The 21,251-nt window shown below is 49.0% G+C and overlaps 1 protein-coding gene across 5 annotated transcripts in view; it reads right to left on the bottom strand.

Annotated features, from left to right (window-relative positions):
- Positions 1–21,251, bottom strand: part of CDON (cell adhesion associated, oncogene regulated) — a 668,575-nt gene that overhangs the window by 339,364 nt on the left and 307,960 nt on the right. For all 5 annotated transcript variants that reach the window (XM_069614078.1, XM_069614075.1, XM_069614076.1 and 2 more), the window contains exon 6: positions 1,262–1,546. In XM_069614078.1, the coding sequence (XP_069470179.1) occupies positions 1,262–1,546 (285 nt within the window). The remainder of the gene's footprint in view (positions 1–1,261; positions 1,547–21,251) is intronic.

The following is a 21,251-nucleotide window of genomic DNA, read 5'->3' as shown; positions in this document are numbered from 1 at the left end:
CAGATGGGATTGCGACACTGATATGCTTGGGTTTCCATTACCATCAATAGATGGAAAGATACAAAAAAGGAAAAGTCTCCACAACCAATGTGCTTAACTAAGAGAATGGGTAGATATGAAGCAGAGTGGGGTACGTTGCAATAGGTTTACCCTGGGGGCGTGAATGCAGAAACCCAGAGACTGCATGATACCTACTCTTGGCTCACCTAGATACAGAGCGCAATATAGGACATTACGATATGCCTCAGTGAAGGGTCATCAAGCATCACAACAGAGCAGGACGGCGTGCGATAAGCTTTGGCCAGGGAACACCTAGATGCAGAACGCAGTCTAATACCATAGGTATGCTTTACTTGTGAGTACCTCTTAAAATACAGTACACTTCGCCGGTATAACAATACCATGCCGTGTGCTTCAGTTTAGGGACACAGTTGCAGAGCAATGCAGTATGCTTTTCTCTGGGACACAGTCGTAGAAGAGCGAGTTTTACTCTGGGACCACCTAGACTATGGTCACAATATAGCCTTGTGCTGCACACTTTACCTTGGGTGATAGCTAGCTAGAGAGTGGGATGAGTGCTGCTAGCTGCAGAGAGCAACAGTTAAGAATGCAGCGAGTTGGTCTCGAACACTTGAATGCAATCTTTGCCATGCAATGGACTGCCTGGTAACAAGGAAATCAAGCTCTGCATGCAGTGGATGATTTGCTAGCAAAAGTAAAGTACTTCCAGCGAAACAATCTCAGAATGTGGCAGCAAAACAAAAACACTCTGGAAGAAAGCGCAATTAATGTGGCCATACAATGGATTCTCTGAAAATATCAATTCAAATGTTAGCGATTTGACTTAGATAGTTGTTGATCTGTCTGCAATGCGAAACAGTGGATTGTAATCACTGTACAACATACTTAGTTCACATTACACATGAGACCAGCATAAACTCCTCACCAACTCACATTTGCAAGTGTCAGCAGTGCCTAGTATAAACGCCAGTAATATTAGAACATGAAATGTACACACTGCACAACCAAAAACATTTTGGGATACATGTTGAGACAAGCAAAATAGATATGTACTGCTCACCTTTTGCTGCATTCCGCCGTCAAAGGGTATCATCGCAGTACAAACTATAATGGATTGCGTCATACTAGCTCCATGCGAGGCATGAATGTGCCCAAATGCCACAATTCACAAGAAGAAATGTTAAGTAGCAACTTATGCTAACGGATACAATGCCAATTCTAGAATACATTGAGTCCTTACCAACAATCTGCACGGTGTAGTTTGCACGCCTCCTTTCACCAATACCATTGCCAATCACGCAAGAGTAGTTCCCAGCATCGGAGTCTTCCGTTTCTTCAATCACGAGATGGGTTTCTTGCATTCTCAACCTCCCATCAACCAGAGCTTGCTGCCCTTCCTTTAACCAGTGCACATGCGAAGTACGTCCACTGACGACACACTCCAAAGTGAGAGAACTGCGCTTCTGAATGGTCAAGATCTGTGAGGTCTTGGGGTATATGATGGCAGAAGCTTCAGATATGGAACCTGAAACAAAAATATCTCAAACTAGGAATGTATCCATGATAGTTCCGCACACTCCTACATCTGATATAGAAGGTCCACAAAGTGGCACAGTCCCACATGAGAAACCCCTAGCAGCTCAACAAAGCCGCTGACAGATTTCTTTTATATGAATCTCTTCATTCCTGTACAGCAGAACAAACCGGAAACCTTTGCAAACTGCCAAATGAAAACAGAACATCAATATATATTTTGGCTACTCAAGCAAGGAATGCAGTCGAAATGGCTGAGCCTCAGATGTTTTTACCAAACCAAAAGACAGCAGGGCTCCCCAATCATTCGCAAGAATAGGACAACTTTAAGATTCCATCTAAAAGGCCTTTGCAACCATGGAGAGTGTCTATGGATGAAGAGCAGTAGGCACCCCGAGCACGTGACACCACTCCTCTCACTAGCTTTAGAGACTGTCCAAGAGGCTTTACATAAAAAAAATTACAGAAAACTGAGCTATTGCATCCACTGGATAACATTACTGCAATCCTCTTTTCCGGTAATCCAGATGTCTTCAAACTGTGGGTTACGACTCATCCATAATGTGCGAGGGGGCATGGCCCCAGTGGCCCCTTCAACCATTATGGAGAAGGCAGCTCAGTGAAACACTGAGCGCTCCCTCTGCTGCTTTTTCCAGCTGAGGGAGTGCTGCTAGGCTGGGTGAACTGTCAAAGGGAAACTGTTTCCCTTTGACAGCAAAGTTCCCCAGCTGCACATGCTCACTGAGCCATGCAAGGCTGGGGGCGTTTTGCTTCGCCAGACTTCCATAGCTCATTGGAATGCTGAGTATCCGATGAGGGCCTTTTTGGCTGACACCTTTGCACCATGCGACCTAATACAAGTTGGATTTATGAGTTATTAGATGTTTCTGAAGTGTTTTTGATTGTGATGATTCGATATTTGGATCAAGACGTTGCATCGGAGTAAGCTACCACGACATCGAGACCCTGCGATCCGTTTGAACAAAAGCCAGTCAATGCGCCGTGTGATAAAGAGATGAAAGTCTTTACCAAAATTGTTTGATTATTTAGTTGTTATTTTATTCAAAAACAAAGTTGTAGCCTTTGCGGATTGCGCAAAGCTGATTATGGCGCAGCTGATTATGGTGAGTAGGAAATGGGGGGGAGGGAGGGTTGTACAACAAAGGCATTGAGCTCAGGGGACAGGGATGACATGCATTACTCACCGTAATAGCATTTCTGATTGATTGATAGATATTTTATTTCTATCGCGCTCGTACACAAGTGTTTCAGAGCGCAACAAGGCAAGGGAGTGGAACAGGGGAGAACAAAACAGCGATCTTACTAGGCCCAGTGACATTGAGAACGTGCAAGTGCATTGGAGAGGGGGGAGGGGAAAAGTGCATGGAAGGGGGAGAGGTGGAAAGTGCGAAGCAGAGGAGAAACAGATAAATAACAAAAAATAAATAATAAAGGCAACAAACAGTGGTAATGCAGCCAGCAATTTGCAAGTGCCAGGTTTAAGGCAGCAGACAGGGTAGGTCCGATAAGTGCTGGAAGAAAAAGGGGGCTGTATGGGTACAGATACAGACCCCAGTGCAAGGGGTGGCCCGGAGGCAGTGCGGGAGGGTGACAGGATGAGCAGGTACCTGGGCCCAAAAGACAGAGGATGGCCAGGTGCACGGTGCCAAGAGAGAACAGATCAGCAGGGGAGAGGGGGATCGAAGGCAGAAGAAAACAGGAAGGTCTTGAGGTGCTTCCGGAACCGGAGAAGATTCTCCAAGTTTTAGAGTGGCAGGGAGGGAGGCCCCAGCCGAAGACATGTCTACCCCCAGCTAGTTTCTTAGAAAAATGACTGACCCTGAGTGAGTTGGAGGTAGAGGAGCTAAGAGCTCGAGAGGGGAGGTATTTACGGAGGGATAGCTGAAGGTATTTTGGACCCAGGCCCCAGAAAGCTTTGTGGACAATGCAGAGGGTTTTGAATTTAATCCTTGCATACACTGGGAGCCAGTGAAGAGATTTCAGAGCTGGAGAGATACGATCCCAGGGCTTGAGGCCAAGGACAAGTCTCGCAGTCCTGTTCTGGATTAGTTGAAGAGGGCGGAGAGTAGAGACAGGTAGATTTAGAAAGAGGCTGTTACAATAGTCCAAGCTAGAGAGAACCAGAGCTTGAGATACCATGAGCTTCTTGGGGAAGGAGCGGAAAGGCAGAGTAGCTCTGAGGAGGTGCAGTCGGAAATTTGACTTTTTAGAGACCTCAGAGATGTGGGCGGAGAAGGAAAGGGTGGAGTCAAAGAGGACACCGAGGTTCTTAGCCTTGCAGGTGGGGGTAGTAGGAGGGCCTTGGAGGCCAGCCTGAGAGTGAGGGAAAGGATGGTGAAGGTGTGCCGATGAGGAGGATCTCCGTCTTGCTGGCATTCAGACAAAGATCATTGGCGGCACACCAATCTTGAATGGCAGTTAGGCAATCAGAGATGAGAGAGGGAGAAGAGGTGGCAGAGGGCAGCCTGAAAATGAGTTGAGTGTCGTCAGCGTAGCACTGGACATTTGAGCAGAAAATGGGAATGCAGTGGGCGAGAGTTGCCAGGTATTGGTTGAAAAGCCGGGGCGAGAGGTTAGACCCCTGGGGAACACCACAGGTAGAGAGGAAGATAGATGAAAGGAAGGATCCAAGTTGGACCTGGGAGGGTCGATCTGAGAGGAAAGAGGTCAGCCAGGCCAGAGCCTAATCAGGGATACCCAGGTTTTCACAGAGACGGTTGAGCAGGATGGTATGGTTGACCGTGTCGAAGGCAGAAGAGAGATCGAGGAGGAGGACAGAGGGAATGTTCGAGTCAAACTTGGTGAGCAGATCATTATGGATGTTTAGGAGAGCAGTTTCCATGCTTCTGGCAGCTCTGAGGCCAGACTGGTGGTCATGGAGACAGCCAACAGAATTGGAATGAAGGTTAAGCTGAGAGATGGCCAACTTTTCCAGGAGTTTGCCAAGAAAGGGAGTAATGGAAATTGGGCGATAGTTAGCTGGACAAGAAGGATCAGCTGTGGGTTTCTTGAGAAGAGGATGCACAAAGGAGTGCTTCAGAGGGGAGGGGAAGGATCCAGAGGCAAAGGAGTGGTTGCAAAAATCAGCAAGGGCCGGAGTGAGGGTGTCAATGTGGTCCTTGATGGTTTTAGAGGAACAGGGATGAACCTGTTTTGAAGAGGATTACATAGATCAGACTTGTCTAGCAACCTCGTCAGGAGCGAAAAGAGGAAAGGACGAGAAGGATGGTGGGAGGGTGGCTAAAGGAGGGTCAGCAAGCACAGATGGAGAGGGAAGAGGAGGAGTGTGGGTGAAGAGGGTGGACAGGATGTCCTGGGTTTTTGAAATGAAGTGAGAGGCAAGGGCATTGCAAAGAGCCTGGGAGGCAACAGGAGGGGTAGAGACTGCAGCAGGGTTGGCCAGCTCCTTGCAGATTTTAAAGAGTTCGGCCGAGTTGTTAGATGCTGCAGAGACACGAGCTTGAATGTGGACTCTTCTTGGTGAGGACAGAGTCGGTATTGCCTTTGTAGCAGGCGACAGGCCAGTTTGTCAGAGGATGAACAGGAAGTCCTCCATTTCCTCTCAGCTGCCCTACAATTGCGTTTAAGTGTAGCTAGGTCAGAGTCATACCAGGAATTGCACTTGGCTTTGGACTTCAAACAAATCCTCATGACAGGGGCAAGAACATCAAGCGTATCAGAAATTGAAGAGTAGAGCAAAGACAGGGCTGTATCAGGAGGAGAGACAGCCAAAGGTGGAGGTGGGGGAGAGAAAGTGGCAGCAAAAGCCTCAACCGACACACGCTTCAAGGGCCGGATGGCCGAGAAGGTAGGTGGCAGTGTTGGGGTAGGCTTGGCTTGGGGTGGAAGAGAGGGAGAGATGAGATGAGAGGAGGGAGTGATCGCTCCAGGAGAGAGGAGTGGTCAGAGGGATGGAGAGGGGGAGGTCAGAGAAGATCAAGACATCGAGTGTGTGCCCTGCAGAGTAAGTCGGGCCAGAGGGGAGGATGGACAGGGAGAGGGAGTCGCAGATGTCACGGAAGAGTACAGAGGAGGAGCAAGGAGAGTCTAAATGTATATTTAGGTCACCGAGGAGGAGGAGTTGAGTGGTAGAGGCCAAGAGGGAGGAGGAGAGGTCTGCTCACTCGGAGAGGAATTAGGCAATTTGACCAGGAGGCAGGTAGATGGTAACCACAGTAAGAGAATGGGTAGGCGAGAGAGAAAACCTACAGACAAGGCATTCAAAAGATAAGTAGGTCTGAGTGGGAATGATAGAGGCAGGAATCCACTCAGGAAAGATCAGGGCTACCCCCCCACCGGACCGGGAGGATCTGGGTGCTGAGAGGATCTTGTAGCCATCAGGGAGGAGAGTGTCAAAGCTCGTAACAGAGCTGGCCGTGAACCATGTCTCAGTAAGACCAAGGACATCAAGATCAGTTCTTCAAGGAGGTGGCAGATGTCAGGAGTGTTTGACGGCAGAGCGAGAGTTGAGAGTGGCAATATGAAGAAGGTTGCCAGCCTTAAAGACCTTCCAGGGAGGGGTACAGATCAGAGGTACGCCCTGCGGAGGAGAAAGAGCCCTAGGAGGGGCAGAGGAGGAGGAGAGAGGGCAAGGTAGCCAAGGGGGGGAGAGGAGGGGACAGCAGGAGATGAGAGGGAATTGATGAGGCGAGGGAAGCGCCTATCAAAGAGGAGGAGATTGGCCTGAGGGCCTTGGACCATGACAGTGCCATTTAGGTAGACATTAATGATGACTTTAGAGGAGTCGAAGGAAGCCATGAGAACTTCCCAGCGAGTGCCACCATTAATGGGAGAGGAGGAGATAGGGCAGAGCACAGAGACCATATGAGGCGTCCATAGATCTGGCAAAGGAACAACAAAGAGGATGTCGGTAAGGGTCTGTCTGGCGGAAGCATTGGAATAGGTGTCGGCGATAGGAAGACCAAGCTTAGAGGCCAAGATATCCTTTTTGAACTTCTTCCTACCAGACTTCGTGAGAAGGGAAGGATAGTCAATGGAGAAGCAGTTGGAGAAGATAGGAGAAACAGAAAGCGCCATTGGGGGTGGAAGTAAGGAGAGGATGGAGATACTGGGGGGCTAAGGCAGGTAGGTGTGAGACAAAAGAGTGCATCTGCTTAGATTCACATGCTGTGAATATGGTCCGATATCCAGTGGTAACCGCGGAGTATTGCATCTTGTCTTTCGGGGACCGAAAGGGGACATCGGCATAGGCGTGTCTAACACTTGCCTATCGTGACATGTCATGTACCCACAATCCCTGATGCGCCGAGGTCCCTCCGATTGTATTTTTTCTGCCATGAGGGAGCCCAAAGCTATTGTGAGTGAGTACATGAATAGAGAAAGTAGAAAGACGTCCATGTTCCTTCCACCCCAAGCGGGGAGGGCGCATGTGAATCTAAGCAGATACAATCATCAGAAATGCTATTACGGTGCGTAATGCATGTCTTCTGATGCTTGTTAATCTGCTTAGAATCACATGCTGTGCATAGACTAGCGAGCGTTACCCGGAGTCGGAGGCGGGTTGTGAGAAGGAACAGTAGAGAAAAGATGTCTTAATACTGCTTGTCCCACCTGAGTCAGCTCTAGAATGTGACACTAGGCAAGTGTTTTGTAAAGGTGTGTTCAGAACTCCAGGTTGCCGCTTTGCAAATGGATTTGCAATGAATGCTATGGAAGCCTCAGTGCCCCGAGTAGAGTGTGCTCTAGGCTTGAAGGGCAGTTGTCTCTTAGCAAGAGAAACAGTGTGATGCATTTGACAATCCACCTTGAGATAGCTGATTTAGAGACAGGATCCCTTTCTCTACCAGCTGCCACTGAAACAAAAACATGTGTTTGTTTTCCTCAGTGGTTTCGTTCTTTCCAGGTAGAACACGACTGCCCTGCGCACATCTAGTGTGTGCAGGCTTCTTTCGGCCATGCTCGAGGGATTCTGGAAGGAAGTGGGTAATTCGATCGTTTGGTTCACATGGAACTTTGAGATGAATTTAGGCGCAAATCTGGGATGAGAACTACCGTATCCCTGTGGACTGTAACAAAAGGGTCTTGCCCAGAAAGGGCCTGTAGCACGCTAACCCTTCTAATAGAAGTGATGGCCACTAGGAAGGCCGTCTTGTAAGTAAGGTTTTTTTAGACTTGCTTTATGCATTGGCTCAAAGGGAGATCCCACGAGTCTGGTTAAAACCACATTAAGATTCCATCCAGGAGCTGGGTAAGAAATGGGGGATGGATTCTCTTAACCCCTTCTATAAAGGCCTTAATAGGGTATTTTCCACCATGACACTTTCTGCTGTGACATGGTGTAGGCTGAGAGAGCAGCAAGATGAACCTTTAGGGAATTGAAGCCCTATCCTGCGTCTAACAAATGGGTTAGGTACAGTATAATGTGTGTGGTGAGCAATCGATGGGATGGACGCCCTTGGTATTACACCAGATGACAAATTGTTTCCATTTACTGGAAAAGCAATAGCGGGTGCTAGGTTTCCTAGCTTCCCTGAGTATGTCCATGCATCTCTGAGGGATCAATAGGTGTCCAAACTATGACCTCAAGAGCCAGTCCGTTAAGTTCAAAGTTTGTGGGCATGGGTGTAGGCTCTCCCCCTGTCCTGAGACAACATGTTGTACGGGCAGGGTAGTTGTACTGGTGGGGAGAGGGATATTTCCATTAGATGAGCGAACCAGGTTTGGCAGACCCACATGGGGCCACCAATATCATGGTGACTGGTTCCTGGTGCATCCTGTGCACTATCTTGTTGAGTAGGGGAGTCGGGAGGATTGGGGGGTTGGGGGGAGAAGGCAGACAAATTTCCCTGTACATGTTATCCTGAGTCTGTTCCCCTAAGAGAGGTTCTGGGGTTACCTGGAGGCGTAGTCTTGGCATTGGGCGTTCTCCTGAGTTGCGAACAGGTGGATCTCTGGGAAGCCCCATTCTGCGAAGACATTGGACACAATGTCTTCATGCAGACGCCATTCGTATTCTATGGGCAGTGGGAAATCTCTGCTAAGCAAGTCTGCCAGAAGATTGAGTCCCCCTGGAACGTGTTGGGATAACAGAAACATCTCTTGTTTGAGAGCCCACATCCAAATGTTTTGGGGCAGCTTGAATAGCCCTGGAGTGTGTGTGCCCCCTTGTTTAGTTAGGTAATGCATGGATGTGGTGCTGTCTGTCAGGACCAGAACAGTCTTCCCTTGTAACTGGGTCTGAAAGGCTGTCAGTGTTTTGAATACTGCTAATAGCTCTAGCAGATTTATATGGTTGGATGCTACTTGTGGGGACCACACTCCATGCACTGTCTGCTGAAGCAGGTGAGCCCCCACCCCGTGAGAGATGCGCCTGTCGTGAGAGTGGCTTCCACTGCGGGGGTGGTGAAGGACTTCCCCCTTCTAGATGTTTTCACTCGACCACAACTGCAGAGAGAGAATGAGGGCTGGCGAGACAACTACCAGAGCTACCCATTGTCCGCTGGCCTGAAATCATTGGCTGTTGAGCCACTCTTGCATGGGACGCATGCGCAGCCCTGCGCGGGGAACCAAGTATATGCATGACGCCATCATACCTAGCCATCGGCATGGCCTTGCATACCGACACCTCCCGACTAGCTACATATTGAGGGATATGAAAAAGCATTTTCTGAACCCTCTCGTTGGTGGGGAAGACGAGGCCGTCCTTTGTCCGGATTAGAGCCCACAGAAATTGTTTTACTTGACTAGGGACTAGACTGGACTTCTATCTATCGTTGATAGAGAAACCCAGACTGAACAGAGGTCTACCGTCTTCTGGGTGTTCAAAAAGCATGTGTCGCAAGAGTCCCCAGTTATGAACCAGTAGTCGGGGAAAGGGTAAACCGGGACGGATAGTCTGCGCAGGTGTGCGGCCACTACTGCCAGGACCTTTGTAAACACCCTTGGCACCGAGGCAATGCCGAAGGGGAGCATCTTGAATTGGTAGTGCCTGTCCTCTATCATGAACCTTAGATATTTCCTGTGCCCTGGCAACATTAAAATATGAAGGTATGCATCTGTCATGTCCAATGTTGCCATGTGGCCTCCCTGTTTCAACAGTGGCATCACTTCCTGTAGCGTTACCATACAAAACTTTTGAGGTTGTATAAATTTGTTTGCTGGGCGCAGGTCTAGAACATGGCGCATGGTGAGGTCCTTTTTGGGTACAAGGAAGTACACTGAATAAATACCCTTGTTTACCTGAAGAATAGGGACAGCTTCTATGGTGTCCTTTCCCAGAAGCACTTCCACCTCTCGATTCAGGATCTGCAGATGGTCCGGTGAGAGGAGTCATGAACGTGGCGGACTGAACTGCGATGGTCTGGCGAATTCAATGCAGTACCCGTGGGCGACAATCTTTATGACCCCACTGGTCTGAAGTTATCGCTTCCCATGCCACGAGGAAAGATGTTAAACGCCCACTGACCGGGGCGACACGGGAGGGGACCTGGATCCGTTGGTCATTTCTGACCAGAGGCTGCGGTTCCTATGGGGTTAGGGCCTCTGCCGTGTCGTTTACCCCTAGGTGGGTAGTTGGCGGGGCTTCCGGATGCTTGGCCAGAGTTCCAGTTTCCCGTATTGTAGTCGTTTTGACCTGCACAGCATTGGCCTAGAAAGAACCGGCGAGAACCGCCTCCCCTTTGGGGAGGAAGTTTTGAGTTATTTGTTGTAAGGATTTAGAGGCTCATGCTGTTTTTTTGGCCTTCTCCAGGGCATTGTCTACCGCTTTACCGAAGAGATTGGTCTCTTCTATGGGTTTGTTAATAAGAGTGGCCTGTGTTTCAGGCTTCAACCCCGGGTTGCGGAGCCAAGCGTGCCGCTTGAGTAGTATCTCTGCAGTGTCCAAAGTGTTAATTATATTTTGATTTACCAGCCTGCCCTCGGCCACCATGGACCTAGCGGGTTCCTTCTTGTACAAGGTTCCATTGTGCGTCTGCTTAACTGGCAAGCAGCGTAGTATTATTCGCTATGCGTGTAGTGTATGAAGCTGCCCAGGGTTTACCTAAGGCGTACAACCTTTTAGATTCCTTATCCGAAGTTGCTTGCCCCCCATAGCAAGGGTACCCCTGCCAGTTTCCGGGTGGTAGTGACTACCAAGGAGTCGGGGGTGGCATGGCCTTTGATATATTGAGGGTCATTTGTAGATGGTCGAAAAAGTTTTTCCACTCTTGGATTCAATGCCCGGGTTTGTGCTGGCGTGACCAGGGAGGGGCCAATATTCTTTTAACAGAGTTCAGGAGGGGAATGGCTTGGCTTAACTGGTTTCTCCTTGAGCAGGTCCTCCACAAAATCTTGTTCGGGTACTGTGTCCTGGGTGGTGATTTTAAAGTGCTCTGCTGCCTTTCTTAAAATGGCATTGAAAGCCATTTGATCATCCACAGGCGAGGCCTGACGGGCCGGAGTTGTCGGAGGGGAATCCAGGCATAGGACATCAGTGTCCTGATCTTGCATAGGGAGCTTCCATGGCTCTGTCTCCACTTGCTGGGTCTCCTACCAGTTGTCCATAGCATCCGCCTGGTCATCAGGGTAGTCTTGCAGGAAGGAAGGGTCTTCTTCCACGTCATAGATGTCTTGATAAGTGTCCATTTGGACCACATCTTCATGGTGGACAGAAGCTAAAGGGTCTTGAGAGTCAAGATTTTCAGGGAAATGTGAAGCAGACATCAAAAGAGGGTCTTCACGAAATCTCTTAGGGGAAGGATGCTCTGAACGCGAGACAGTCCTTTCTAGACGTTCCATGCATCCTTCGAACTTTTCCCTGGTCCACTTAGATGAACCAGAAGGGGCAAAAGGTGGAAACATGTTGCCTTCTCGTTGACGTTGAAATGTATCCCCAAGGGTGCTGGACAGAGGCTCCCGACTGTCATCGTAGGTTTTGCGAGTACTGGGGCACCATAGTGTCTTTAGACTTGTCCGCGGCACGATCCATGCGTTTTGACGGTCTTAGGTGTCCGCCCAACCGCCAAAGTAATTCTCGCAATACTGTCCTCAATCTTCGCCAAATCGGCACGAGTTAACGGTCAGTGGTAGACCTATCCCATACCGCGGCACTAGATGGCCTAGCGGTAGATATTTTGCCTGCAGAAAGGCTAGGAGGCCTAGGAGTAGTTTTCGGGCCTAACGGGGCCTTAGGGGGCGCAGGAGCGTCAGATCGCGCTTCGGCATCCAAACCCGATTTAGAGGTAGCGCACTTAGCTTTGGAGTGCCCAGTCGCATGACGCTGCTGCGATGCAGGGAAGATTGCTGATCTACCAGATCAGAGGATTCCATCGAAATTCAGCGGTCCTGTTGGCCCTTTCAGCTTTTTCAACAGAAACGTTGAAATCGGTGGTGGGGTTGTGTGGTTTCTGTACGCCCTTGTCGCCGGGTGTTTTCCCCGAAGCGAGACTTACGTCAGGCCTAGAGGGGTCAGGGACGGGCGAGGCGGACCTAGAAGTGTCCGCCTCAAGGTCGATGACATCCGACACAGATGTCTGGTCATCATCAGTGCCCCTATCAGTTTCAGCGGGTGTGGAGGAAGAGGGTTCAGCCCGTGACATACCGTACACGGCCCACCACTTTACAGGGCGCTCCATAAGGGTCTTAGGCCGAAGGAGCTTACAAGCTGCACACCGCTTCTCATCGTGATCTAGGGGGTAGACAAGAATAACACGTTCTGTGCTAGTCGTCCCACGGGTACCTGACCCTACACTTGGGGCAGAACCTAAATGGTGTCCTTTCCATAGCAAAAGGTATAGACAAAGATGACCAGACCTAAAGGGCAAAGAGGGGGAAGAGGAGAGGCATATCAAAAGATATGGCCACCCCGACCTGACTCTCCCTACTGTGTAGGCCGGCCAGAGGGCCCAGCCACGTGAATGGCACAGCTGCCGGATCTCAGGCACCAAAATCCACCACCGTAGAAACTTCGCGCAGCCATCGTCGCAGTTGCTTGAATCGCTGTCAAAGTGACTTATGGGGAAATAACCGACAAAGTCGGTGTAAAGATAAACAATGTCTCTTATGTAGAGCTCCGCTACAGGGCGACCAGTTGTTTGGATGGAAAAAAAACTATCTGAGGGACCTCGGCACGTGAGGTATTTTGGGTACACTACAAGTCACGATAGGGATAGTGTTACGGACATGCCTATGCTGACGTCCCCTTTCGGTCCTCGAAAGACAAGATGCAATACTCCGCTGTTACCAATGGATGCCGGACCATATGCACATCATGTGATTCTAAGCAGATTAACAAGCATCAGAAGGTATTTTTTAACTGGACATTATCAGATGTCCTGTCAAAAATACCTTGCTTGCCCCATGAGCCCCCAAAAACACCTTGCTTGCCCCCTGAGCCCCCCAGCGCCAACTGCTAACTATTTGGCTTTTTACCCAATAAGCTCTAAAATTAAACATTTTAAACTATTTTAAAAAGTTCCAGGGGTGAAACTCCCGAACCTCCCCCGATTTAGGCTCCCTCACTACACTTGGTCACTATGGGATACCAGGGGGAAATCTGTATGCCCCTAAAATTCACCAGCAACCACTGTCCCTGGGACTGTGCTGGGAGCAGAGTGGGGAGCGCAAGACTGGTGGGAGCAGGATCAGCAGGAACCAAGGGATAGTGGCGAGAGCAGGGTGGGGAGAGCCCATGTTCTGTGTTGTGGTGGGGAGAGCCCAGGGACTGGGTAGGAGTGAGATGAAGGAGCCCAGAGAATGTGATGGTAGCAAGTGGAGTCCAGAGACTATACTGGGAGTAGGGTGCAGTGACGGCACAAAATACTTCATAGCCATGTGGGCTTACTGTTCATTTGGCATTTTCGGGGGTTGCTGGCCTGCCCAAATTTTGCTTGGGGGGCCTCAAAGTTTTGAAGACAACAGCTCTAATCTGTCAATGTAAACCATTCCACATTGCTCAGGCTGTCTCTTTGCACCACTGAGTGCACCTTGTATTAGACTGCCCACTTTCTCTAGAACAACGAAGTAATGGCAGGCGTTCTCTTCTCCAGACCATCTGTCCTCACCTGTGGTGTGCATCAAGGTTTTGTCTTGGGACAATTCGACTTCCGGGACATCAGTGGTCGAAGGATGAATATCGGTTTCTAAACCATCAATCAGCCCCACACCTCTAGTACACCATAAGGGATACAAACTGATTGGAAAAACAAGCAAATTATAGTTGGGTAGTTGCAACACAGCGAAAATACAATTACCCATTGATAAAAGGTACTGTCCAGTCAATGTTTTATAAAAAATATCTACATTATTCAACACAGTTCTAACACACTACAAAATAAAACCCACCCTGTAAAAGAATGCAGACGACAGTTTCAAGAAGGAAATGGGATGCACTCTAGATACCGAAAGGAGGGTAGTTGATAAAGTAATTAATCGCAATAGTTCAAGGATACTTGGTTTCAGCACAAAGGGGGCAATGGGTCGTAAAATGTCACTAGGGGGTTCGGAGAAAGGACCAGGGGACAGAACTACAACGCACCTTGTGCTTGAAGAGCTTCTTGGTGCTTGACAGGGTCGAAGGGGCGTTGCAGCTTCTGCAACAGAGGTCACGACAGGAGATAGCTGTGGGCATCAGGCGGCAGGCAGTTCGGCGAGCGAGGCTGGATGGACGGATGGACAGCTGCGGCTGACCAACATGGCGGCTTGGGGTCAGGAATCTTCTCGGTGCGGTTTAGCATGTCTGGAGCTCTGGTCAAGGCATTTTGGACGATGTTAACGACAGCGGCGTGACAATAGTCAGTGGTGCAGTCAGTTGCAGCTTGAGGGGCTCGACTGGTTTGAAAAATGTCCTTCAAGGCGGATGCTGGTAGTCGAAAGATCTATTTACTGCACCTTTCCTTCCATTTTTATGGACCCCAAACAGTTTGCTTTCATTTTTGATTCTGACCTGTACTTTTTACAGTGGAGTGAAGCCTTCAGCTTCACCACACTGTCTTTTGCTCATCTGTTATGGGGACACTGACATGCCCTTCAGGCTGTCAGTTCTGGGAAACATGCTTCCCTTAGTCTTGCGACTGTCACTACTTTTAGCAACTTATCACTTGTGTTAACTATCATTGTGCAATGCATCTTACAATGCAGTACAATGGGGTACACTTTTGTTTTTCCCTAGTCTAACACTCAAAAAGGATTTTGGTTGGCTACTCTAGGTGTGCTAAATGGACAAGTAGGTGGCAGCAGTGACTTTTTACCATTTATTGGTGCTTTTCGTTTTAGCCTTAGCACGTTTGGCTACTAATTGACTAGTTAACAAACATGGCCATGCCACAAGGTTTTTCGCTTGTCCTTTGGCCATCTTGTTTTTTAGCCTTCTTCCTGGCATGTGAGGCCAGGAAAATCCTTATTTGGACATCCAGTGCCTGGGAAAGCAGAGACTTGGCCGGCTACTGGGGGGTGGTGTGTGTTTGCTGGCAGGATGTGGGCTGGGACTGTGTTCCCAATCCACAAACTGGTTTCAGTGTGTGTTATGCATGAGTGTTCCCGCCAGTGTTCCTGATTGGACCACTGCTGGGGTGTGTGTAGCTAGTCCTACTATTTGGAGTTTTGGCTCTTACCTTCTTTTAGGATAAGAGGACATTCTTCAGAGATCCTGGAGTAATCTGAAGGAGCCAAGACTCATGTCCAGCTGTGAGACCCCTCGAAGAGACCAGAGACCCGACTGAAGGAGGCCTGGTGACCAACTTCTGCTGCTGTCCCGGTGAAGACCTGTCTTGCTGTTGATCAGCAGTCCTGCAAGGTAGCTGTGACCCTTGGAGTGGAGGGAACATCCATTCCAGAGTTCTATTCTGTACCCTGCAATGAAGAGCAGTCAGAAGTGTCCCTTGACCGTCCTGTGGCTGAACAGCTCTGAGTTTGGGCTATCGTGCTGCCAATGTCGCCATTCCGAGTTGAGGCCTGGAACTTGGGGGATCCTCCACTTGTCGTACAAGACGTACCTCAGCGAAATTTCGTTGTCCTAGCATCAATGGGACCTGAGATAGGAGGGAACGTCTGACTGACAAGTGAGGCCCTTTGCGTCGCTGTGCTGCGGTGACCACCGTCCAAAACAGTTTACCTGTGTCAAGTCTAGTCCTGAGAGGGCTCCTGCATCGTGTTTTCTGCATTCTTCACCCGATAGCAGTTGCACCAGCGAAAGACACCAACAGGAGATCAGCTCGGACCTGCAACCCCTGCAAATCAAGAACTGACACGGACGGCGGGAAAAGCAACCTCGGACCTTCCATTGACCTGCAAAGTCCTGGGAAGAATCGGAGTATGGGGGATAAGTTACAGTGGTTCTTACCTGCCCCTGAACTCCTTTAAAAGTTTTCCTAACCTTTATAAAAAGCTTCGCTAAACTTGACTTTGCCATTGCTTGCTTGCGCAAGCCTTTGAAAGTTGGGGACACTTCTATTAGTTGGAATACACCGTCCTCCATCTCTTGGAACTGTTCACTGGACCCCAGCGATATGATATATGATATGGCATCTATAACACGCCTGTTAGGCAAGATTGTATGCAGGACCCTTTGGGAGCACTACAACAACCATGACCTCCTGGCAATAGGAACCCAACCTTGGGTACACGTCTGTACTACACAGGTTGGTAGCAGGTTGAGCAGCCAGGCTTTTCTCAAGAGGTGTCAATGTGAGCTGTAGGGGAGTTACACAGATTCACAGTGACAAGTATTCAAATAAACGTACACACAAGGTTTCTTGATTAAACAATTATTAATTTATTTAACAGTCAGAGTAAGCCTTCTTCAGAAGGGGGCAAAATCATAGTAACACAAATACACTCCAAAATCCACACCCAAGTACCCACCCTTTTGGGGTGGCACACACACTTCCTACACACACATGTGACTTTTGTAACTAGGACACTGGACATTAATATACTACTTTTTGCATTTAGAATCAGACTTTTGAGTTTGGCAAAGAAAAAGGTTATTAGAAAAGATATTACACAAATATTCTGAAGCAGGTAAGTAACTTTTGGTAACCCCCAATGCAAAGCCAGTTAACCCCTTCCTGGAAGGAGTGCAACGCACAATGTCAGAGGGAAGAAGACAATTCAGCTGAGCCAGGCTAGGCCAAAGTCAATTAGGCAAAAGTCTAGGTGAGCTGAATCACTTCTTGTAGTTAAGTAAAAGTATTGCACAATGTTTTAGAAGTCTTTGTAGAAAAGATGAATTCAAAGCAGGGCCACAAGCTGTTCAGACTTGTGAAGTAAAGAAGCTATCAGCAACTCTACAGAGCAACCACAACAGGTCTCACCAACAGAGAACAAGTGCAGTTACACAACAAGAGCTAAGTTATTAGACTGTAAAGTACCTTTAGGTTGAAGAAAAAAGTGCAGCAGATGGCTTCAGTTCCTTTGCAGCTCTGCAGATCCTGGTGTTCCTGGGCCTCAGATGCACGGACAAGAGGGAGGGCATCTGGGGACTCCTGCACTGCAATGGGATGGTCACCAACCGCAACTGGCATTCTTCAAACAAGTGGCATTTCAGTGTTTCAGCTCCTCGTGTCTACCGCAAATAGCAACACTGCGGTTCCTGGCTATCGAGATGGGCTTTCCTTTCATCTGGGGTCCAGCACACTTGAGGTGGCCACGGCTCGGTCAGTCCTGCTTCCTGGGAGTCCGGAGGATCTTCCTAGAGCGCTTGGCCAGCTTAAAACCAATGCACACAATCTGGTGTTCCTCTCCCTGGCTATTTGGTTCCAGCAGCAACTGCAGTGGAATTTCAACCAGCTCCGAGAGGATGTCCAAGTGGCTTACTTTGGAGTCAATTGGTCCCACCAACTCAAAGGGAGAATTAGTCCTTGCAGGCACTTCGGTCGATACGAATTTGGAGTTTCAGCAAAGCAGCAGGGCTTCACCGGGCAAACCAACGGTCCAGGAGTTGCAGCAGGTGTCCTCTTTTTCTTCTTTGGATTCCTTCGTTCAGTGGTCGACTCTGCCTTCTAAGCCAAAAAGCCTCGCCTTTTATGCAGGTTTCTCCCATTCATTCCAGCCTGGCTCTCAGTCACGCATCAGGGTGGCTGTCTTTGCCAGACAGCCAACCGGCCAATCACCTAAGAGTGCATTCCTGTCTCCTCGGAGACAGCACAGGGCGTTTCGGGCAACTCCCTCACTTCCTGCTCCTGCCAGACACCCTGGAGCCAGAGACGGGCTTCACTTGTGAATCCTGCCAAAGATAAAATGAACAAAGGGACCAAACCTGGTTTGGCTCGCAGAGTAAATCGCAAGGACGATCCATCCACAAAGAAATGGCGAAAAAAAGATGGGGCCCATTTTGACAAAAATGTCATCCTTGGATGCTTTACTGCAGCTGCGACCGCAGCCCGCGGTAAATGCACACCACGGTAGTTAAAAGTAAACCACTGCCACCAGCCATTCATCAAGGAAAGGTTAAAATAAAAATGTTACATGGGAAGCTAGACAAAGGGGATACTAAGTAACCCCTCCAGCACCCTTTGGTAAGATAGTGTGTGCTGGGTCTAGAAAGTTACAAGTATAAGCAAACTCAATTTCACTTCAGTGCTCTTGGAAACAGTAGTTTATCCAACTGAAGATATTTAAACCTTTGGGAAATCTGGAAGACTTCCCTGTGTCACTGCACTGAAGGCGCTGTGTGACAATGTAAAAGATGATACCTATGGAGTTCGTCAGACTCCACAACCAACAGAAACAGACAGAAAACACATTGTACTTTTAATTCTAAGTCCCAAAGTTCAGCAAAAGAGCTGGCGCTCTCTAAAGTGGGAGGAATTTAGCACTAAACTAAACATTCTCCTTAACTTCTATATACAAGTTGCATCATTTCAAGGTCCGACAAGGGAGGGGGAAACGGACGGAGGACATAACAGATCTTACTAGGCCTAGTGACATTCAGATTGTGCAAGGGAACGGAGAGGAGAGAAGTGGCAGGGGGGAGGGTGCGGTAGGATGGATAAGTGCAGGACAAAGAAAACAAACAAGTAGTGCAGCCAACGGGTGGCAAGCACGGGTGCTCAGAGGTGCAGGCAACAGGTGTCTAATAAGTGCAGGAGAGGGGACTGTAGGGTTACAGATACAGACCACAAGTGCAGGGGTTACCAAGAGGCAGTGTAGGTTTGCAGCAGAACAGGCAGGGACCTCGGCCCGTATTCATAGGGTGGCCAGGTGCCAAGTGTGTGCATCAGACAGGAGATCAGCAGGGGGGGGGGAGAAGACAGAAGCAAAGAGGAAGGTCTTCAGGTGCTTCCGGAAACAGATGGTTCTGCTCAAGAGGCAGGGAGGCTGTTCCAGAGGGAGGCACCAGCCGAAGAAAGATCTGCCCCCAACGCATTGCGTGGAGAAGCGACTGACCCTCAGGGAGTTGGAGGTTGATGAGCAGAGGGCCCGAGTAGGAAGCTCTCAGTAGAGAGTTGGGGGTATTTGGTCCCCAGCCCCAGAAAGCCTTGTGGATGATGCAGAGGGTCTTGAACGTTATCCTTGCTGCCACTGGGAGACAAAGAAGAGTTTTCAGTGCTGGAGAGATACAATCCCAGGGATTGAGGCCAAGGACAAGTCTCGCAGTCCTGTTCCAGATGGGTTTTAGAGGCCGGAGACTAGAAGCAGGTAGATTTAGAAAGAAGCTGCTGCAGTAGAAGACGAGAGCTCTGAAGACAGTGAGCTTCTGGAGGAAAGTGAGAAGTTACCTACCAACTGGTAACGTTCTTTCGACTGGATGTCCCTCCAACGTATTCCTCATCTTTGACATGCAATGTCCAGCTTTGGCTGCTTTGGAAAACCTTTCCGGCAGAGGGCCCTCAAAGGCCTCCGTTGGGCGTGGCGTCATCGGATGTTTTAAGTAGCACGAACAGCGCCCATTGGCCTCAGTTGTTTCCCCTCTGTGTATCAGAAATGCCCATAGGCGTGGGCAGGACGGTACTCTCCCTTGTTGGAACGAAAGCTGTAATAGCATGGGAAATTCAAAAGAGGGGTAGGTTGGGAGGGCGATGAGGAATACGTTGGAGTAACATCCAGTCAAAAGAACGTTACCGGTTGGTAAGTAACTTGTTCTTCGAAAGGATTGTGTCCTCCAACATATTCCTCATCTTTGACAGACTCCCAAAGCAGTATCCTTCATAGGAGGAGGGTGTAGAATTTAAACATGCTCAATTTTCAAAGGGCAGAATAAAGGACTGCCTTGCCAAAAGCGACATCCTGAGCGTGGGAAGTATCCAGAGTAATGCTTGGTAAACGTGTGCATGTATGACCACGGTGCAGCATCACAGATGTTCTTGATAGGGACACCTCTCTGCAGGGCAGACAAAGTTGCCATGCCTCAGTAGGAATGAGCACGTAATCGGGAAGGTCCTTTCCTGCTAGTCTACAGCATTCTGAAATAGCTAGGATGATCCAACTAGACCAGGTCGGTTTGGGAACAGCCTGGCCTAGCCCGTGTCCTGTATACCCTACAAAGAGCTGGTTGTCCAATCTCAATTTGGACATCCTAGAAATATAGAAGCTTAATGCTCTCCTTGGATCCAACTGATTTCGCCCTTCCTCATCCTTACCAGGGTGCAGAGGAGGATAGAACGCTGGTAGCATAATTTTCTGCCGTAGGTGAAACTCCAAAACAACCTTAGGCAAAAAGGAGGGCTGTACCCTCAACACAACACTGTCCTCGTGGAAGATAGTAAAGGGTGGCTTGGAAGATATCGCTTTCAATTTGCTCACTCTTCTCGCAGAAGAGCAACCAACAGGATTGTCTTCCAAGTTAACAACCTCAAAGGATATGCATGCAATGGTTCAAAAGGAGCCCCCATCAGGAATTTGAAAACCAGGTTGAGGTCCTTTACCAAAACCTGAAATGTAGAAGGTTGAAACACATTTGTGAGTCCCTTAAGAAATTGAGTGACCAGAGGGATCTTAAAATAGGAACACTACTCTGAAGAGTGCTTAAAGATGGACATCGCTGCCAGGTACCCCTTGATGGTACCAACCTGTAGACCTTTATGAGCCGCAGAAAGGATAGAACATCCACTTTTGTACAGAGAAAAGGATCAACATTCCCGTCTCTGCACCAGTCACAAAACGTATTCCAACAGCTACGGTACAGAGACTTTGTTGCTGGCCTAGCAGAAAGCAACACCTCCATCATGTCACCCGGAAGGTCTGAATCCTTGTACCTTAACTTTTCAGAAACCAAGTGTGAAAGTTGAGGGTGTTTACCTCTGGATGGAGAACCAGACGCCCCTATCACAAGAGAAGATTCTCCCTTTGCGCAAGCCGTATCGGAGGACAGATGAACAAATCCAGAAGGTCCGGGCACCACGTTCTCCTGGCCCAATCCAGGGCAATGAGGATCATGTGTTACCCGAACCTCTGCAACCTCCTGATTACTTGAGGAATGACAGGGACTGGAGGAAACTTACAGTAGCAGGAATTCCCAATCCACCACAAACGCGTCTCCTAGAGCTCCTTTCGGAGGAAACTCCCTTGAGCAGTACGGCTCGCACTTCCGGTTGACACCGGTCGCGAACAGATCCACTTGAGGGGTTCCCCAAAGGGCGAAAATCTCTTGAAGGACTTCCTGAGCTAGTTCCCACTTGTGGGAGAGTGCTCTGCCTTCTCAGAGAGTAGCCGCAATGTACTCCTCGCCGCTGACAGGGAGATTCCTTCTTGAATAGCCCCGTACTAAAGCTGCATTGCCTCTCTGCACAGTGGTAGTG

Source organism: Ambystoma mexicanum, chromosome 9 (assembly GCF_040938575.1).
Source record: "Ambystoma mexicanum isolate Mex_15411 chromosome 9, UKY_AmexF1_1, whole genome shotgun sequence".
NCBI lineage: Eukaryota > Metazoa > Chordata > Amphibia > Caudata > Ambystomatidae > Ambystoma > Ambystoma mexicanum.
The sequence above is the reverse complement of the archived record's forward strand: the minus strand, read 5'-3'. Positions and strand labels throughout refer to the sequence as shown.